Source organism: Caenorhabditis elegans, chromosome X (assembly GCF_000002985.6).
Source record: "Caenorhabditis elegans chromosome X".
Lineage (NCBI taxonomy): Eukaryota > Metazoa > Nematoda > Chromadorea > Rhabditida > Rhabditidae > Caenorhabditis > Caenorhabditis elegans.
The window spans coordinates 12,021,502-12,041,680 of record NC_003284.9 but is presented as its reverse complement, the minus strand read 5'-3'; the positions used below and the strand labels follow the sequence as shown (position 1 = coordinate 12,041,680).

At 33.6% G+C, this 20,179-nt stretch overlaps 2 protein-coding genes and 3 non-coding genes across 6 annotated transcripts; 3 read left to right on the top strand and 2 right to left on the bottom strand.

Annotated features, from left to right (window-relative positions):
- Window positions 1–7,643: 7,643 nt before the first annotated feature.
- tsp-20 (Tetraspanin) lies at window positions 7,644–10,089 on the top strand. Its single transcript, NM_077613.7, has 5 exons — window positions 7,644–7,765; window positions 8,182–8,367; window positions 8,414–8,665; window positions 9,146–9,250; window positions 9,340–10,089. The coding sequence occupies exons 1-5, from the start codon at window positions 7,658–7,660 to the stop codon at window positions 9,526–9,528; spliced, it is 840 nt and encodes a 279-aa protein (NP_510014.1). The 5' UTR covers window positions 7,644–7,657; the 3' UTR covers window positions 9,529–10,089.
- On the bottom strand, window positions 10,062–15,942 carry B0198.2 (Transmembrane protein 196; the record flags this gene model as incomplete). 2 transcript variants are annotated; one of them, NM_001270253.4, is made up of 7 exons in its annotated part: window positions 10,062–10,318; window positions 10,493–10,687; window positions 11,312–11,653; window positions 11,708–11,833; window positions 12,510–12,597; window positions 12,695–12,968; window positions 15,844–15,942. In NM_001270253.4, the coding sequence occupies 6 exons, from the start codon at window positions 12,739–12,741 to the stop codon at window positions 10,184–10,186; spliced, it is 933 nt and encodes a 310-aa protein (NP_001257182.1). The 2 variants fall into 2 exon arrangements, with proteins under 2 accessions (NP_001257182.1, NP_001257183.1); NM_001270254.4 differs by lacking the exons at window positions 10,062–10,318; window positions 15,844–15,942 and having other exon boundaries at window positions 10,433–10,687; window positions 12,695–12,741.
- A 423-nt stretch (window positions 15,943–16,365) lies between these two features.
- B0198.4 lies at window positions 16,366–16,500 on the top strand. The gene has a single exon (NR_072204.1). It is a non-coding gene; the product is annotated as an Unclassified non-coding RNA B0198.4 (non-coding RNA).
- Window positions 16,501–18,017: 1,517 nt separating this feature from the next.
- On the bottom strand, window positions 18,018–18,094 carry B0198.10. The gene has a single exon (NR_072202.1). It is a non-coding gene; the product is annotated as an Unclassified non-coding RNA B0198.10 (non-coding RNA).
- On the top strand, window positions 18,018–18,094 carry B0198.8. The gene has a single exon (NR_072203.1). It is a non-coding gene; the product is annotated as an Unclassified non-coding RNA B0198.8 (non-coding RNA).
- Window positions 18,095–20,179: the final 2,085 nt, after the last annotated feature.

Here is a 20,179-nt window from a genome sequence, read left to right as displayed (position 1 = left end):
CTTGTAGATATAGTGTTTGAAAGTGAAATACTTTAGTAGTTATATGTTTGAATCAGTTACCCATAATTGTGTGTCATCAAAACAAAAAGGAGACGATATGTAGTCGTAAAACTATGAACAAGTGTGGGTATTTACAACCTCACTCTGGGAAGTAATATTTGAATTCTGCGATGATGTTATTTATATTTTACAACCATTTCAATCACAAATTGGCAATTTTTAAAATCGGAGTCTCTTTCTGAGAACGGTCCACAGCTTAATTTAAATCTATTTCACTACAAATTAATACTCTCATATTGGATCCCAAAATAAACCCGTTCAAACCACTTCTAGGTCTTAACACAATACAAAATGCTGTGTTAAATATTTCTTATTCAAAATATCTGACCAGAAATAGTACTTAATAAGAAGTCCAATGAAAAAATGAATAAAATTATAAAATTTTCCGAAAAGGTAGTATTTAAGCAACAAAAGTAGTATTTTAGCAATTGCAGTATTCTAGCAATAGTAGTATTCTAGCAGTTTGGTAGTATTCTAGCAAAGGTAGTATTCTAGCAATAGTAGTATTCAAGCAAAAGTAGTATTAACACTTGGTAGTATTTCAGTATTTGCCTGACTCGGTTCTCTGGATTTGTTTGATAGTCACAAGACAATATCATTAGTATTTCAGAAAAATGGGTGAATCTAACAGATTGAATTTGAGCATTCCAAGACATATCGGTGTTTACTCGACACTTACTTCCTTGTATTTTGTTTATTTTTTTTTGACGGGTGTATTAAAGTGTTCGGTGCTTATGTGGTGTGAGTGTGAAAGACAAAGAAAACACATTTGAAAAATTGTCGAGCTTTTGTGAGTTGGATGTCAAAGACTTTTGAGTTATGATTTCCGAAATGGTAAGTGTTTGAAACGACGTTGTTTTCTCATTTGAGAATTGCATTCAAATGAGTTCATGTTGCCTAATCAGTCACAAATTTGTGATCTTATTATAAGGACTTCTGTACCTGACTCTTTATGTAAATATTCGAATGTTAAACATACGTTTTCAGAAACGTAAAAAAAGGAAACGAATTTTGGTTTTTTCGAAAGTAAATAATCATCTTTTCAGTAATCTCTGGTTCAATTTCTAGTCGCTTCTCATGTTCTCTGCAACACAACGTCATCACCACAAATCAGGAAGTTGTCATGTGAAAACTCATATTTAGTGCTCTCTGAAACGTAGATATCCATCATGTATTTAACAAGACCTAGTAATTTGATGGTTAAGTAGGAATGCCAAAAATTGGTTATTTGGGACTTTTTTTCAAATTTTTTCATCCGCGATAGCGTTTGAAATAGTCTGTCCAATAATTCAAACATATGTAGTATGTATTGCAAAAATAATGAATTCATGTATTTTTTTATTGAAGTATATTTCAAAGAAGGCTTTCCGTTTCAACATTATTTTATTTTTCGGTTTTAGCTCTCTGAGTCACTTTATTTCTAAATTTTTGTTTCTTGCTGTTTTGAAACATGAAAAAAAGCGCGGAAGTGAAAAGTCAAGCTCGTTAACTTTTTGTTCATTTTCAATTTCTGACTATCTATCCCTTTTTGCCGACGAGCCCGTGACTCTTTGACTTGCACATCATTTCAGTGTTTATTTTGTTTGCTCGGTCAAATGATACCGACTATGCTTCTCCTTTTCTCCGGCCGTTCCCTCTACACACCACTCATCATGCGTTCATTTTCGTTTGTATATGATATTATATCATTCATATTTAAACACATATGAATCAAAATGACGATCTAAATTTAGTGATTTTCTTCTTCATTTCTTGCTCCTGTTTGTTTAGAACCGTCTTGCCGTTTCAACTCTGTTCGGAATCAAATTACATTACCCCGAATTCAATTCCATTATACTTTTACGGTACATAAAAGTGTACATAACATGGAATGGTAGGTGGTCATCTATGACCACCTAAATGTAGTGTTTGAAATAACTTTCCATTTGCATTTTGTTTTCTTGAAGGAAATGTTTGAATGCCTGCCCAGTTTTTGTCTCTGTTATAAACTTAGACAATTATGCTTTAAAATTTGATCTGAGTAGAATGCTCTTGATAACAATCTTAGAACAATAATTGTCCAAATCAATCAATTTTATATATATTCAAGCTTGAACAATGCGTGTTTTTCAGTCGAAACTTGAAACATCTTCTAAAAAATAGTATTAATTCCGTATTGTATTCAAAGTTTAGTGGAATTATTGTAGCTTGATACAATTAAGATATGACATGAATAGAAGATTTATAAGAGTATATCGACTGATATTTTCAGTGTCAGCTTCGTTACTAATTTTATTTGTATTATTTAGCTTATTTTTCAGTGTTTCAAGATAAGCCCTTGGATTAGTTTTCAAAATATGTATCCTAACAACCGTAAGATGTACATTGAAATCTCCAAAATAATTCCAATTTTGTTTGTAAAACGGAATTTTCAAAAGTTGGTTCTCTTTCAATAATTGGTTTTTTTATTTGAAACACATCAATGTAGTCGCACACCTTGCAACACCGGAAGTTGTCATGCAAAGCTATAAAATCAGCAAATTTTAAACTAGAAAACAAGTCTCCAAGGCGAATTTCAGAAGGCACGTACTCAATCCCCAGACAACCAACTAATATTCACGAGACTCCCCTTTCTTTTCATTTCTAATCCTCTCTGATACTTTTGATCTTTATGGGAACATACTACGAAATACGTAATAATATTTTCTAAAACATTCCCTTAGTCTACTGTAATCAATCACTCATTTCCGCACAACCATCAATCTAGGGGTAAACGGACGGAGGAAGACGCGGAGGTCTCTCACATAATTCAACGCTGATAAAATTGTCGGTTGGTCACAACAATATCAGTTATAATGTGATAATGATCTACTTGCCTTTCTTTTATTTGAACGTCTTACTGAAGTTTTATGTGAAAATAATAAGTTGTTAATACGTTTCTTAATTACTCTTAATGGTAGAAAATATCAGAAGTCATTAATTTAAATTATGCTTACATAATTACCGTACCACGTTGTTGTTTAATAGTTGTTTTTTTTTTGATTTTTGACATAAACATAATTACAAAAAAATATAATTTATTAAAAAAACTACACAACTCTAGTTCACATTTCTGGAAAGTTTCGCATCTTTCCGCTTTCTTGTTTTTGGAACCTTTTCTCACAACTTAAGGATTTTTGTCAAAATTATTATATCGGAAGTCCGTTTTCATAACGTGTCCACATGATAACATAGCTCATTTATATGGTCTTATGATTTAATCCCGTTTTTTCAATGAATCGAGTTATCCGTTCCACTTCGTTTTCGTGCTTCAATGTTGTCCAGTTTGCAATAAACTTCAGCGATCAAGCTTTCAGAATAAATTCACTTTGATTTTAGAACTCAAGCTAGCTTTTATTTGCATTTCCTAAATATGAAAAGCACTTCCGTCAAATTTACAACCCAATTTACAATAAGACCAAAAGCCGCTCAATAACCCCCTCACCGGAACAATTGACACTGATTAAGAACCGGCAAGCTGTTGTGCATGCTCATGAGCACCAACAGCCGGAGAGCCCCCCAATCCCTCTCGCAGAGCAACATGATGTTCTTTAGGGGGTCGAGTGTGAGGCGTCGTCGTCGTCGTCAACCGAGAATATATATGCAAATCAAAAATCGTGTTATGTGCAACTCTTTTCTCAACCACACTGCCTGCTTCTCTTTTTTATTCTCACACTCTCCCGAATATACACTTTTTTGTGATACTTTTTTCTTCTACTGCTCATTTTTCCTGTTCTCATATTTCGATACTTATTTCCAGAATAACCAACGTCTTTTCCGTAATTTTTTTCTACTTTCCGGTTTGAAACAAACTTTTAAACCGGGAAATTGCAAAACTTATTTCAGTTTCAGGTCAACCACCTCCACGTTTTATTCAAATCACCTCTAGTTTAGCCAAGAATATTAATGTGAAGAGGCAATTCTAAACCACATTTTTGTTCTGTATGATGTTCTAAATTTTTGTTGCTATAGTTGTGGGGAACAATGAACTTTTAAATACAAGAAATTTAACTATAAATAGAAATTCGGGGTGCTTTTTTTTGCTTTAATGACAGAAAGACAACTGAAAATTCAAAGAAATACCGACTTAAATTCTTTGAAAATTCTCAAAAAAATTTTTTAGGTCAGTTCAAATCAATCACCGGAATTCTGGTGTATTTATCAATTTAAAGCTCTGAAAAGATAATTTTTTCCTAAGTCTAGAAAAAAACGTTTTTGGGAACAGCTACTATATGTACAAGTTTCGAATAAATGTTCTACTACATCATTAAAAAACTAGTTGTTAAGCATGTTTAATTTTTCTTTATAACACTTCAAAACTAGAGTCTAGAGGCATTTATTCTGGTTTCTACCCAATTCCGTCTTCCAGTTTTTGCTCACCTTCCCATTCCATCATGCTTCCCCCTCTCCTTTTCGTGTCGTTTTTGTGTGCCTCGTGCCTTCCGCCGCTTCATTCAATTAAATCAGGTCCTTCTCCTTCTCATTCAACATCGTTCTGTCCAGACATCATCATTTTTCTTCAGGTGTTTTTTCGTCCTTTTATTCCCATTCTTTCTTGTAGTTTTCCTTCTGTGCCACCATTTGTCTGAAATTGTAGTGTCTGCCTGTCTTTTGATTCGGTTTTGATTTTGGTTCGGCCATCACGTGTCAAACAAGCAAATTATGATGTTGACTTTTTTCGTCGAAAAATAAATGATGACGCATTGTATTTTGTGATGTGTTTTATGCAATGTGACAAATTTACATTTATATTTGAAAGTTCAAAAATTTGACATAAAAGCTTTTAAAAGTAAAAACGGTGGGAATCTTTTCTATGTTTTCCTTTTTAAACAGAATGAAATGGTTAGAACGCGTTGTTTTCTCAGTATCAGCTCATTTGAGCAAAATTCAAACTCTCTCGATATTTAATTTATGTTTCTCTCATTTCGACAGCTATTCTTGTGTAATAAATTTATTGAAGTCTTTAATAAAAATTATATAACTGTAAATCGACTTCCAAATTTTAGAATTCACAGTTTTTTTTTATTTTCCTGAATTGTTCTAATAAGAGTTTTACAGTTTAATATTAATGTTAGTTTTTACTTTAGATTTCATTCATGCATATTACTCAATATTTTTTAGAATATTATACATACAAAATGCTCTCTGACAAACTATAGTTGGCTTAAAGTTTATTTTCTATTAGATACTAAGAAGAACGCAAGCAACGTGAGAAAAGCTTGATCGAATACAAAGAGTGCAAATCTGGTTTAGAGGGTTAGGAAGCGGATTAATTAGAGCAAAATAAGGAGGGGGAAATCTTGCTACTTTCTTTCATTGTCGTCACGCGGTCAGAGGCTCCTCAAATTGACACATGAATGGAAAATGAATCTCCGTTCTTCACCAGTCAGTCTCTAATACCCTTTCCAAACCAATTGAGTGAGCGTCGGCCTTCTGTTTCGCGCACTGCCTCCCACATACCAACTAAATGTGCGAATTTATAATTTGTTTTGTTCTAAACCGGCAGTCAGCTAAGAGAAGGGGGCCGCACCCTCATTGCGAGTTTATTGTTAGAAGCCGTAAACTAGAGCATTAGAAAAGTTCAAACTCTAATTTTTCTGTTTTTACCCTCAGATTTTGAGACGGATAGTCGTGAAAGATACTTTTTTAATGTTTGAGCTTTGCGTAATTCAAAGTTTAAAAGTCAAAAGAAATGTTCCTATCTAACCTAAACACACTATCCCTAATCATATTCCATTATTGTATTGTTGTTTCAGACAACCCACAAGCTCAACCCAGCTAGGTTCTAGCTCAACAAAACTTAGTTTCGCATCAGCTTCATTCAATTTTCCGCCCCGTTTTTCAGTATAAACTTTTCTTCTAGAACAAGTAAACAAGAAGCGAAAAATTCTTTTCGCTTCATACAATTCACCTTGATTCTCAAAAGATTTTTTTATGAAAGCGCGGAAGATGGCTAAAAATGTAACAATAAAAATGCAAAAACCAGAGAGCAAGTCTGTTTTAGATTTGACTAGAATACAAAATTTGATAGACATTTGGATTTAGTTTGACCTCCTCAAGGAGTTATATCATCATAGCAAATTGAATTTCAAAAAAAAAAGGAAATACCTAGTTTATTGACAGTGAAAAATTAGAAACATTTGCTTGAAATTTTATTTTTCATACTATTTCTTCAGTTCAACTTCACATCCAGCCCACCCTTTTCCGTGCACTTTTTGAACAGAAAAGGAAGTTACGTAGCTGATCATAGATTCTATTCTCGTCTGTTTTAGGTCGTAGGTAACTGAAATGCTTGTTTTTTCTGGTCCCATTCATCACTCCACATACATAAAAAGTTTAGAAGTGGACTCTTGAGTTTTTGTTTGCACCATATTCATTTGCATTTACTTTATTGATTATTAAAAAGTTTATGGCTAAAAAAGTTGTGTTTGGCTCAGCTGACTGGTAAATGATATGGTGATTTTGAAAATGAATTTAAATGAAATTACAATATTGAACAAGCAAAAGTTTAGTATTATAAATGTAAAATGAACACACTGTGTCCTACATCACAATATGTAACAAAATAACTATCCTATACGTTTTATTGTTTTCAATTTGAAACTTTATGGATTTTTATCATATTTTAATAATAGTTATGTTATCTAAATATTCTGAGCTAATATCCCAATTCCACGAATATCACAGTTTGTGTTACTGGTGACGACACCACCTGATGTATTTTGCTAATTAGTATGCCCATTGATGCAAATCGCGTGGCACACAGATACTCACTGTTGTTCGGTTCCTCCTCATTCATTATAAACGGTCGCTGACAATGATCGCATGACTTTCTCAAATATTCATGGTCAGCGCGTTGTGTGGAACGTCACGAAATTACCCGATTTGTGAGCAGTTATTAGCTTCTTTATCTATTTGCCTTGTCTCATGTTGTCATTTCTTTACATTTTTGGATCAATGCACATGTATAGTTGAGTTGGGCTGCAATTATAATTTTTTCGAGTTGTCTTTTCCTTTTTTTTAATTTTCAACTAGGCAAGCATTCAGTCATAGAGTGTAGTAAAAATTTTATAGTTACATAGTTTTCAAGAAAAGAATTAATTTTTGAAAAAAAAAATACTGTGTTCTTCTTTTTTGATTACATAACACAACCTTAACCACCCAAACAAAAGACACCCGTCCCTGCCTGCCCTGCCATGCACACAAGATTTATGACTTATTCTTTTAACATTCCCTTCCTTACTGTCTTTACCACCCCTTTCCTCAACAAATGCCTCTTTTTTCTAAATTTTGCTGGCTTTTTCTACCACTTTTGCCAGCCTTGACCGCTATCTCTCTATCTCTCACAATTTTTTTTGTATATTTTTCTTACAATAAAAACTTTTGACGAACAGTTCCCTTTTTTTTCCCAATTTCTTTCTATCTCTCATTCTCTTTCTCCCACGCAAAAAAACATATTTCTTTCAAGCATCATTTTACATTCTTCTCCCAATTTTTACTTTATTTTTCACTACCGAACATACTAGTTCCCTTTGAAACTTTTTACTTAATGGAAGAATATTTAAAGTACGTCAGTCCAATGCGTCCGGTGCATCAGCACCGTGACCATCCTCCTCGAAATCGAAGGTCCGGTAGCTGCTCGGGATGCTGTTCAAAATGTCAATTGTTCATTTCATACCTACTTGTGGTAAGTATAGTTTGTAAAATACTGACGAAGAAACATGTATACATTTGAGAACGCGAAAAAGCTATGAATCATTTGGGAAACAATGGGAAACCTACTAGGGAATTAAGAAATTCGTATGGATACTCTACGTTTTAGTTGAACAATTCTATGATATAATTTTTTTGAATTGTTTGCAACTTTTTTTAGAAACTCTCATTTAAAAATCACTGTAAAAATAGTTAATTTATAAGTTATATAGAATAGATAGAAAACCGAAATAAAAAGAAGTAAAAATATAATATCAAACTTTCTAAAATTCTTTCGAGTTTTACACCCGAATTTTGTGTAAAAGATGGTATGAACGGTTTGTGAAAACTGATGGATAATTTTTGAACTTTAAAACACCTTCATTGAAAAAAATCGATTATGATTTTCAGATAGTCGGGATTTTATTCCTTGCCCTTGCCATTTGGTTGTACATTTTCAGAGGTGATCTGATACCTCTCATTCAAAGTCATTTCTACGTCAAATGTATATACCTCGCAGTTGGTTGTGGAGTTTTCAACGTGATAATTGGATTTTTGGTACACTCCGCTGTAAGCAATCGATGTGCTTTAGTTTTTGTGAGTTTTAAACATTTAAATAATATTTTTAAACCCAGTATTTCAGTATCTTCTCATGCTGATATTCTCAATGATCATGGAAGGTTGCCTCATTTATTTTACATTTTCCTATCATGCCACTTATGAACAAGAACTCAATGCGTCTTTGCCAAATGATATTCTAAATAATTACAATTTGGACCCAAATATTGCAAAAGCTGTGAACTACTTGCAAAGAGATTCAAAATGTTGTGGATCTAATGCGTTCAACGACTGGCCAAAACCTGAAGTGGAAGATCACTATCTTCCTTATGCCAAGGTAAATTTCATAAAAATGTACAATTAGAAAGTTTATTCCTTACAAGTATTCCAAAATCACAAATTCAGATATTGATGCTGTTTTTTGAGAATGTTAAACGTGTTCTGAGAATATAAAAACTATACATACCTTCTAATAACTCAAAACAAAATATTAATCCTACCTCATTAATCGAAAAAAACTGGAAATAAATAAATTGGCTGATTTGAAATCTCGCAAAATTTAACCAAATCGCTGTGGAGTGGTAGTCTTTTGTGAAGTTTTTTTCTCGGTAGACTACAAATTAATTGTTTTGAATTCGTTTTGTTTTCAGTTTGACTTGTAATAATTTTTCCTGTCTGAAAAAACGTTATGAAAGACTTTAAAGTAACTTATAGACAATCTTAAACTTTTTCTAAAAACGTTTTCTCTAGTGTTGCCTTTTGAGAAAAAATTACGATGCAAGTTTGTATTGTTTTCTTCTCATAATCCTTTTTTCAGACGGTTGTCCAAAGAGTTCAATACATTCCCGATTCATGTTGCAAGAGTACACATCAACGGAAGGGCTGTGCTTTGAGTGATAGCCCCAACAATATTTTCTATAGAGTAAGTACCCGGAAAAAGGTGTGCAAGAATTTCGGAGCACACGTCATTTTTCAAAAACAAAAATATGAAACAAAACAACATAATTCCAGGGTTGTCTTCCGTTTTTGAAAGAAGAAGTCTACAACAATCTAAACTTTCTGTTCACAGTGACGGCTGCTTCGCTGGTGCTACATTTTGCAAACTTGATCTTTGGGTGTTGCACTTGCTTCCGATCAGATGAAGATGAAGAAGAAAATCCATTCAAAGATTATGATCAAGAAATGCATCTATTTGATTAAAAAAATCATAGTTTTTGGAATTCTACCGACCCATAGAACTACTAGTTTTTTTTCTAATTTCCATTTCAGTTTCAATCTGATTGAAATGTATCAAAAATTGCAGTTTTGGAAGCAGTTAAATGTTTTTGAAACTATCATACGACAGTATCAAATTAATCTATGTAGATCATATGATGAAATTTTCAAAAGAATTTTTTCTGAATTCCCTTTTCCTTCCCCTTTTTTACAGTCAATTTCTACTTAGACCCGGTGATCGGGTTAGTTTTCTACGGTACTCAATTTTTTTTTCCAATTCCAATGTTCAGTTACTTTGTCTAGAGTTGTATATTATACCTTATCTAAAGTCTCCCTCTTCTTTCCACAACGATTCCATGGCTTTCCTCACCAAGATTTGCGGCATTTTCCTGTCGATCTCCTTTTGCTTGTTTTCATAATTTTAAATATTTTTAAATAGCAAAAATTATAGTATCTTTTTCATTCTTCTTCAAGTGTTCTTCTTCTTCACTTCAACTTTTAAAATTCATCACATATGATTGAAAGAACAAAGTGTTTTATACTTGACCCAGTTAGTTAGACAAACATAAAAAATGAATGTGCAGTTATGATTAAAAAATGATTTCTAGAAAAAAAGACGTTATTAGTATAGTTTAATTGCTCATATTAAATAACTCCGTTCGTTGAGCACAAATGATTCTCCCTGGTACGGTGTATCGTTCCCAATTGCACATGAAGGATTTGAGACTGGTGGGGTGAACCTTCGCATTGAGCCATACTGTGTGCACTCGCACGTCTGAACCCAACAATTTCATTGAAAGAATGACTCCGAACAAAAAGGCAATCACTTCAAAACATTAGGGTACAAAAAATTGAAAAAAAAGACATACGGAACGGTAGGGAAAAATGACTAGACAGATGACAAAAGGGGTTGAGGGACATGGACACCACAATGACAGGGAACACTCACATCACTTAATGCTATGGATTGTTCTCCGGAATGAGAGTTTCCAGAATGATTGGAATGGCCAGAATGGTTAGATGGGTTCGATGAGTAGTTTGAATAAGTGTTATATATTGAAGGTCGGGGACTCCGACGTGGTGATGATGAGTTTTTGTGATTGTTCATATGTCGAGGTAGAGCGTAATATCGATCGTCGTGGTTCTGCAAAATTTGGCGACATTTTAATGTTAATACCTTATTAGTAATGCTATTTGCCTTGAATCGAAATATCAGTGTAAATCTAGCCGCGATAATTAAAACATTTATTTTTTGAAATCAGGTTTTTGAATTAAAAAAAACAGTTGTTTTTCTATTATAGTGCAAAGTTCATATCATGAATGTTTTGTCAAATGTATTAAGTTTGTTTTGCAAGGTACGTGATTGGGACCTCTTGTCATCTAGAAGCAAAGGCACTATAAACGCAGTTTTAATTTCTAAAGAAAATTAAAAATCTAATGATACATAGGTTTTTTAAACGAAATTTTAGTGTTAGACAATATTTATTCAAAAAATTTCAGTGCTAAAAAAATTTATCAAAAAATTTTCAGTGCTCTTAATATGCGCTATTTAAAAGTTCAGTGTATTTTTTTTAACGCTCGCTTTATTTTGCCTTGTCAGGTTATAAAAATTCAAAACCTCAACACAACTAAATCTAACTAAAATTAAGTGTTTGTTTGAACTGAGTCTAATTTGCCATCATCTCTGAAGACCGTAAGTTTTTGATTTCATATGGAAAAATTTTCAACAATTGAATACATTTTTTTGAACTTGATAAAATTGACATACCGGTAATTTATTCAACGATGCGTTGTATTGTGAGTATATCAAGCATTGCTCTGGAGATGGTCTTTCAGCTTGCCTTGGTGGTATACAACCTATTGAACTCCGTGGTAATCTTCCTCCTGTGTGCACCATTCTAGGAATCCCATTTTCAGAAACGGGGCTGTGAATAAACTGCATTGGAGGTCGATATCCTATTGGAGACTGCGCGTTGTTGTTGTTATACTGTACAAAACTGGCAGGTGACGACCCAGAACCATTACACTTTGGTTCGTGTTCTATCCGCATTTGATTAACCGTCTGTGGCCGTAACGGTTCGGGATACCTACTCGGAGCTGGTTGATGTAACTGAAATTTGTAATGGTTATCTTTAAACACGTTTGAACGTGTATTGCAAATTACCTGATCAAATAACCTAGAATCTATGGATCCTTCCCGTGCATGTAGCATTGCTGGTCCCCAATCTATGACAACTTTCCCTGCTAACACCAGGCCAACAACCATTGTAGTAGGTCCAGCAAGCCATACCTTGAAAAAGTTTGTTTTCATGTTTCGCCATTTTAATTAATGATTTTCAACTTCTCCGAGTATCACTTTTTTTTCGTTTTATTAAATTCATAAATATTGCATAGTTTGTCGTTTTGTTTATTGTGAAGCTGTTTCTGAACCTGACCTCTATTTCCGGTTGGATGTTTGAAACAAACAAGTACTATTTGTGAAGTGTCCCATTATGGAGAAAGGAGCAGGGCTATTTTTAAAACTTTTTTTTGTTTTAAGAGCCGTGGATTATAAACAAGAGTTCATGATTATTCCTGTTATTCGAAATTGTTTCAAAAAAAAGTATCAATTAAAAGATAAAAAAAACATAATGAAATATTAGGCAAAAAAAAATTAGGCAAAAAAAAGTTTACTTCGGATAGCTGAATTATTGTTTTCGAATCTATGTAGAATCTATTCGTATCTATTCGAAGCTATTCGTGCAGGAGGAGTTTATTCAAAATTTGAAAGTGTTGATAGTAGCGAGTTTACCAATTAAATTAATATTTGTACCCGAAATCGTTTTTTTTTTAATTTTCAAACTTCAAGTCGAAAATTGCTCAAAGAAAATGTTTGACACTCGTGTCAACGCTGTGAATATTAATTTGAATTTTATTTCATAGTTCTTTTTTACAAAGTTTCCTCGTTCTGTACATTTCAAATTCACCTTTCCGATTTGAGATTCCTTTTGGAAAATTGCAAAAACAGTGAAGACTAAACCCGTAGTGATAAGCCCGCATGATACGATTCCATAGCTGAAAAAAAAGATGTTCAGTGGAAAAAAGTAAATTGACAACGAAATTGAGTTCGAGAGGCTAGAATCGAATTCGGGTAATTGAGTTCTTGTCTCACCTTATAAGATGAATCTGATGGCGATGTAATCTTGTGCAGCAACACATTCGGTCTGTGTTGAGGTTTTTTTCTCGCCTGGTGCACAGCTTGTCAACCGGCAATGATGATCCGTTGATGTTGCTGATGCTGTTTTATCAATGACTTTTTCAGATTTCGATTTTCAATTGAGCTCATTGATGGACATGTGTGTTGGAAAAAAGAGTGTTCAATATCAAAAGTTTTGATTCGATTTTGCTTCTGTTCAAAACTTCTTATCGAATTCGTCGGTACTTTTCTGGAAAAAGGAATGTTTTCGTTTTGTGTAAAGGCAGATCAAAAAATGGGGAGGGAGAGAGAGAGGCAACAATAACAGGAAAAATGTGACAAAAAGTGGAGATTTAGCATGAATAGAATATGACAACAAGATGTGAGAAGTTAGGAGAAGGGGGGGAAATAAGGAAAACGACGGAATGAGTAAGGAATCTCAGAAAAAGAAAAAGAACAATAGATTTCTGAGATTTTTGAACCCTTTTTCGAAATTCTAGGTGCTGTTGTCCCAGTGACTACACTCATGACGTAAGGAAGTGTGTGAAAGCGAGGGTTACAAGTAAAAAGTACTTGGTGCTTCCCTTCGTGTACTTCATCTATGTTTCTTTTCCTTCATTGCGTGCAAGTTCGGAATGGAAGAAGGACCCACAAAATAAATGTGACGAAAAAGTAATTATTTTAGTTTTTCAACTTCTTCACTAAAGTGGCATTCCAACTGCGAAACCAAAAAAAATGGAGGAAGCAGTAGAAGAAAGCAAACGCCGACTGGAAAATTATGCAATTTGCATCTTATTTCATTTAAGAAAATACGATGCAACCAGAAGCAAATTTATAGTGTTTTGTTGATTTAGTCTAGATGAGATGAGCATTGTGGAAATTGGACACCACACGGCTCACGGCAGTTAGTTATTTGATGAATATTCAAAAACGAGATTATCTTAACAAGAATCCTTACGGAAATAAAGTGAAGCAAATCAAAAACTCGTTTACAAAATATTTGTGTTTTAACTCTCTTCTTTTTCAATTACATAAAAATAAAAAGCATATAACCGAAGCTTCACTTGCTTCACTATAAAAAAATCTGAAACAAAAATTTGACATTTTTAAACTTGAAGAAATTTTTTTTTGGAATTTCATAATGTAGATAAATGAAAAAAATTATGAGCCGTGTTATTATGATACTAGTACTGTAAAATGGAACAATTCTCTCATTCGCGCCACTCCCTTTCTAATCAAAAAAATTTTTTTCCAAAAATTGAAAAGTGCCATTCGCTTTGTAACGTTTCACACTACCGGAAATGGATAAAATTGACCTTTCTGAGACTAAAACCCAAAAATGTTTAAGTCACTGATCCATAACCTGCACCAGAAAAAAATAATAAAAACGCAACATTTTCGATAACCCGTCAATTCTCCGCAATCCAACTAGATTGATATAAAAACGAAGGTGGAAAAATGGGGGAACACGGAGTAATTCTATCGGCTTTCATTGCAGTGCCAGAGCCTCTCCGTTTCCAATTTTATTTCCTGTTTTAGACTCCACTATGCACACCGCCACCATATATTCATATTTGCTGCTAGTGGCTGCCGCTATTGAACACATTTCGTTTTTTTTTTGGTGCGGAATGGATGAGTGAAATGAAATAGCAAAATTTTTAACAAAAATAAGGTACGAAAATGAATAGTTGAACAAAAAACTACAAAAGGAAAACAAAAGTAAAGGTCTACGTGGTTGGATCTGATTTTCGGGGAGGGAAAATTGTATCTGCTCGGTTTTTTGAATCATCAATTGAAACTAACGCAAGGCAAGATTACTGTAAGTTTATAAATCATAAACTTGAATTATGATTCGTAGCAATTGGAGAACAAGATTGAAGGAAAAGAAAGCCATAAACCCGGAAACCGAAATTATAAAACTGGATGAAAATAATTGGAACCCGAAAAAGGGACCGAACTGGTTGGAGTGTACACGTTTTCTTTTCTCAACTCGACCAAGGCAAAACACACGAAAAAGAGAGGGCACAGGAGCTCCCCTCTTCTCCACAACATTCAGACACTCTTAGACTGTGTCTGCCTCTGATTCAAGTATCTTAGGAAGGACGAACAATGGATTTTACAAAGAAGGAGCAGAAGTAGCAAGGGGGCACGGAGAATTGGTCGGCCCAAGTGACTGAGTGTATGTTTTGTGTGTCGAGTTGAAAACGCGACAAAAAAAAATAAGCAGAGGACGGTGGGACATAAAAAGTGGGAAAAGAGTTCTGAATAGAGCCGCTCTATTGATATCTCCTATTTATCAACTTTTTGGTTTCTACAGTTAGGTTGCAGATCTGATCTTTTTTTGGTGTCGGATTTGTTTTACTAGAAAAAATGTTCAAGCAAAACTTAAAAATCGAGTACAAATCCTTAGTTTCGTTTTCCAAATGTGAAAAGTGTCAAATTTACTTTGAAGACAATGATTGAAAATTAAGCCTGCAAAACTAAAAACGATATTTTGAAAGTTCAGTAAACAACTACCGTATTTTCCATTTAAGCTTTGCATCATCTACGTTGACGGCTTGTATCTCTTTTGCGTTTGGCTTTATTAAACAACTGTTACAAAACAATACGTGCATAATACTTTTCTATACTTTGATAACTTAACAGTTTTTGATAAATCCAAAAACAACAGAGATACAAGTCATCAAAAAAAAATGCACTCGGGGTACAAGACTAATAGGGAAACTACGGTGACTGAATTAAAAGAGAGTAAAACTACTTAAAAGTTATATTTTAATATTTTTCTTAAAATTGCATGTATTCACAAGATTCTCATTAACTGCTTTTAATATACTTTCAAGTAACAGGATCAAAATTTGTTTGTCTTATCTAAAGAGGGTTCATTTTACGCTGAAACCCGTACTCGAGGAACCAGTATTTGCATATAAAATTAAGTGCAGCCTAGTGTTGATCAATAAAATGACTAATTTTTTGCTGAACATCTCCTAATACCTAACGGTTTCTATAGACAAAAAACATTGCACAAAAAAATGTGGCACCAAGACAGATGGTGTTAAGGCAAACCAAAAACAAAGAAAAATGGGGATCAGATAGGAAATTTGCTGGAAATTGGAATTCATACATACATCTATACGCTGATCTTCCGAGCCACAAACCAAAGATAGAAGACGTCACAGACTTGTCGAAGGCTATCCAACGAATGTATCAGTTTACGGTACTTGTCTGAAGAGGGTTCTATTGGGAAGAGCTGGAAGAAAGAAAGACGAGAATTGAATCTTGAGTTATTATTGCGAGTCTGAGAGAAGTTTAGGGAATGTTTAAAATAGAAAATGAAAGGAATTTCCGTTGAAAACGGAAACATTCACACGAAGGATTTTGAGTCCAAGTCGTTGACCACTTTTTTCACGAAGACATGACACAAAAATCTTCACAAAACTCAGTACTCCTTCAATTTTACTCGGAAGGATAAAGAGTAGCACGGCCAATTGGGCGTGGAGTTTTGACACTGACATCATGGACGGGTGTGCCCAAATAAAAGGAAGAAAAAAGAAAAGCAGAATAAAGCGTAAAGAAAAACCGGGTGCGGGTGGAGAAAATACTCGAAATCGAGTAGAAGAAGAAGAAGAAGAGTTGGATACTTCTTTGGCCTTTCCTGGCCAACAAAAAAGTTCCTGTGACGACATCGTCTCGGATGGGTGTGAAAAAGAAACGGAAGTGCTTAGCAACCATGCGTCTTTTGCCGATAAAAGATGCAACGGCGACTAAAAACAACAAAAAAGTGAGAAAAGGAAGAGATGCGACGGAACAATGGAAATGTGGGAGGATAGTCTGACTGAAAAACGGAGGTTTTCCGGACCAAAGACAAGTCAAATTCTTTTGTGTTACAAAGTTTTTCTTTTACACCAAGCTACAGGCAACTAAATCATAAGGTGGAAAATACAAAGAAAAACAATTACGTCACACAACAAATCATGGAATTGAAAATGTGAATAGTGAAGTAAACTTTTAAAAGTAAATGAAAACTTGCTACGTAAATGTTGCCTCTACAGGTTAGACCTAGTCATAGTACAGTAACTGCTAAGATTATAATAATTCTGCAAAACTAATGTAAGTTCACAAAATGGTACTTTGGTATTACATGCCCCATTTTAAAGTTATTTTTAAAGCTAAAAAGCGCAAAAACGTAAAGAATATTTTTGTAATTTTAGTCTTAAATATTCATTACTAAGTCTAATGAGTAAAAAAATGCACAAGTATTACAAATATTTTGAAAAGAATAAAAGCATTATAGGCCTCTTGGTAAACTGTATGGAATAGTTTTTAAAAAAATTCTACATGAAAATCTGTTGATAACTGAAATACTGGAGCAGCATTGTTCAAATTAAAATGACTACGACTGGTTAAAAAATCGAAAAGTGCTTTTCTTCGTTTGAATTTTTGAAATTATGTTACCCCGCAAGATTTTATTTTATAGATGTATTTACCTTAAAGTATTGTAGGTATTCTACTTTTGTTAAATCTCAAGTAGTGTTCAAGCGTTCTCTAAAATCCAAAAATAGTCTAGTTTTGCCAATTAAACATTTTGAGCTGCAGCAAGATGCGATCTAATCAAACATTGTGTTTCCGGCCGAAACTCATAAAACGGAAGAAAACTTGACAGATGTTATGCAAGAACGTTGTTCAAATTAACACATTAATTGAACGATTCTCAAATTTAAAAAAAACTCGAAAAAAATTGGAAAGCGCCCATTGTCTATTAACAAAAATAACACTACACCGTTTTATACAAGCTCTTTGTTGACTTTATTGAAAAATATCTACAAGTTCTCAAAACAAAATGAAAATATTTTCAGAAATATTGTGAATGTCAACTTTTCCTGGGAACACACTACTTGATTCAAGTTGTCTGATACATAAAATCTCTATGAACTCGAAAATAGTTCGAATCGTATCAAAAGTTAAATGTCACTGCTTGTAGAACTTTCTGAAATGTTCAGCAAGTCTATTAAGGCTTCTGAAAGAAAAAAAAACTGAGATAATTTTAAATCAGTTACTAAACTTTTCAGATACTGAACATTGAGCGCAAGGAATGTATTTGGCAAATTGAGAAAATATTGGAACTTACACAGTTTTGCGTAAATTCATGATTTAATGACCAGTTTTTCTTATTACCGACTTTCTATCTTGTGGAACCGAATGATCAGCGGCCATGAATCAAGAAATATTCAATTTCTAGTCATACTTTGTGTAGCCAACACATTCACGTTGAAAGTACGTACGCATGTACTCAATCCACAGGAGCACGATCAGATTACCGGAAGCGCCAACACAACTTCTCCCCTTCAGCCGCTCATCAGAATCATGAATATTTGACAAAAGAAAGCGCGCGATGGAGTAAAAATACGGATTCCTTTCATCATGTACACTGTGAAAACATGAAGAGATTTAGAGCACTCCTGATTTGAATTTGGTTTGATTAAGAGCGGAAATCTAGTAGCTCTTCCTCTATTTCTCGTATTCTTTTTTTCTATCTTGATTGGCAATGCATACGTGTCTTTTCCAACTAGTGTAATTAGCAAAATTAGACGAATGAATCGAATCCCAAGAAGTAGCACTGGGAGGGACAAGAAACATATTCATAAAAAAAAATCCGGAAATTGAAGCTTATTGGGCAAGGCTTTGAAAAAGTGCAAACATGTAAAACAGTACGCGCGAATGAACGTTTAGCGTAGCAAAACAAATTACCGTATTTCCTCTATTCGTCTTGCAGCCTCTATTAGTCTTGCACCCCTACGGACCAATCGAACAATAGTATTGCAGTCTCTAATAGTTTTGCACCCTCATGCTAAACTGTTTTTTAAAAGTATAAATTTTGTTTGTGACTACTGCTCTCTTTTTAAATGGTTCATCAAACAAAACATCTTATTTTCTTTTTTTTTTATTTATAGTTGTTTAGTTAGTGGGTGATGCTTAGCGTGAAGTAGAGTGATGATTTGTTAAAATATTATCTTTATACACTTATCTAAAAAAAATTGAGTATTTTAAAATATTTTAAACTTTGTTAGTGTATACAACTGGTAGAAAATTTTGTGCAAAGGTGCCTAGTTTCCTACCTTATAAATTTTCTTAGATAAAACAGACAAAATAAAATAATATTTTACAGCAATTCAAAGTTTTCCAATCATTATTGAATGAGAACAGGTGAAAATCACAAAATCGAAAAAAAGCACCTGGAAGCATACAATCATTCCAGTAACTTTCAACGTTTCCAAGAAATTATTACAGGTGATATATGTTGAAGTTGGAAGGCATCGATCACAGACCACATGCGATTGTTGAAACGATAAACATGATCAATTAGTAAACCTTTCTAAAACCTTTAAACACTGAAATGGTATTTTTCTATTAGTGTTAATTCCGACTGATTTACTTTGAGGTGAATATCTCACTTTAATGTTATCATGTAAACTACAAACAGTTAAAAAAAAACTAGCACATATTTTGATAATTCACAAGTTTTCAATAGAACAAACAACAAATGAGGTGTAAGATGTCAAATTTGAAAAATTGGGGGCAATACTAATAAAAAATAAGGTATTATAAAAACCGAGAAGAAACATAAAAATGTTTAATAACGTCACTTGTCAGGCATGTCTGGGTAATAAAATCAAATTCAGTTCAAAATTTTAACCGGAAAAGTTAACTTCCAACTCATCGAGCTTGAGGTCAAAACCTAAAAGGTAAAACTAGACTAGATTTCTATAAACCTAGATTTCTATGTTACTTTAAATGATAATTCTAGGAGTTATAGTCCGGAAAAAAGAAAATCTTGAGAAGGCTGTCAATAATGAAATTTTAATTAAAGATATCTACAAGGATTTCGAAAGTAGAATGCTAGTCAAGAATTTTTCATTTCAAGATGAACTTCCACACTGGAAAAAAAGAGGCTAAAACATTATTTTTCAAAAAACAAATTGCTTTACGATTCGGTATTTGGAATGTAAGATCACGGGTCAAAATAAAGTTCCAACCGGAAAAATTCAATTTCCAGTCCATAGAATTTGAGGACAAATCCCAGAGAACGTGTTACGACTAGACTCAAAAAAAGTAATAATAAATTTTGAGTGGCGAAGGAAAAGTGAAAAAAAAAGTTTTTCTTGATGAAGTATAAAAAGCATACACACAAAAAAATAAGAAAATAGAGAAAAGTGGGACCCTGATGATTTCAAAAGAGAAAAAAGGGGAAGAAAGGAAAAAAGAAGGGGGAAAGGTTGAAGAAGGGTAGGGGGTCGCCAGATGCAGACAAATTTGGTTTTGAATAATTTTGACTCTTTCTCTCTCTCTGTGCATTGCTTTTTGCTACTTTGCAGCCTCTTTCCAACAATAGGTACATCATGTGAAGAGAGTGTGTGAGAATATGTGTGTGGGTCCCCTTCCGAAATTTCACCGACCAATCCCACG

Coding starts and splice junctions, on each gene's coding strand:
- tsp-20 (NM_077613.7), top strand. CDS start 7,658: ATGCGTCCGGTGCATCAGCACCGTGACCATCCTCCTCGAAATCGAAGG. Junction 8,368..8,413: donor ATCGATGTGCTTTAGTTTTT/GTGAGTTTTAAA, acceptor CCAGTATTTCAG/TATCTTCTCATGCTGATATT. Junction 8,666..9,145: donor ACTATCTTCCTTATGCCAAG/GTAAATTTCATA, acceptor TCCTTTTTTCAG/ACGGTTGTCCAAAGAGTTCA.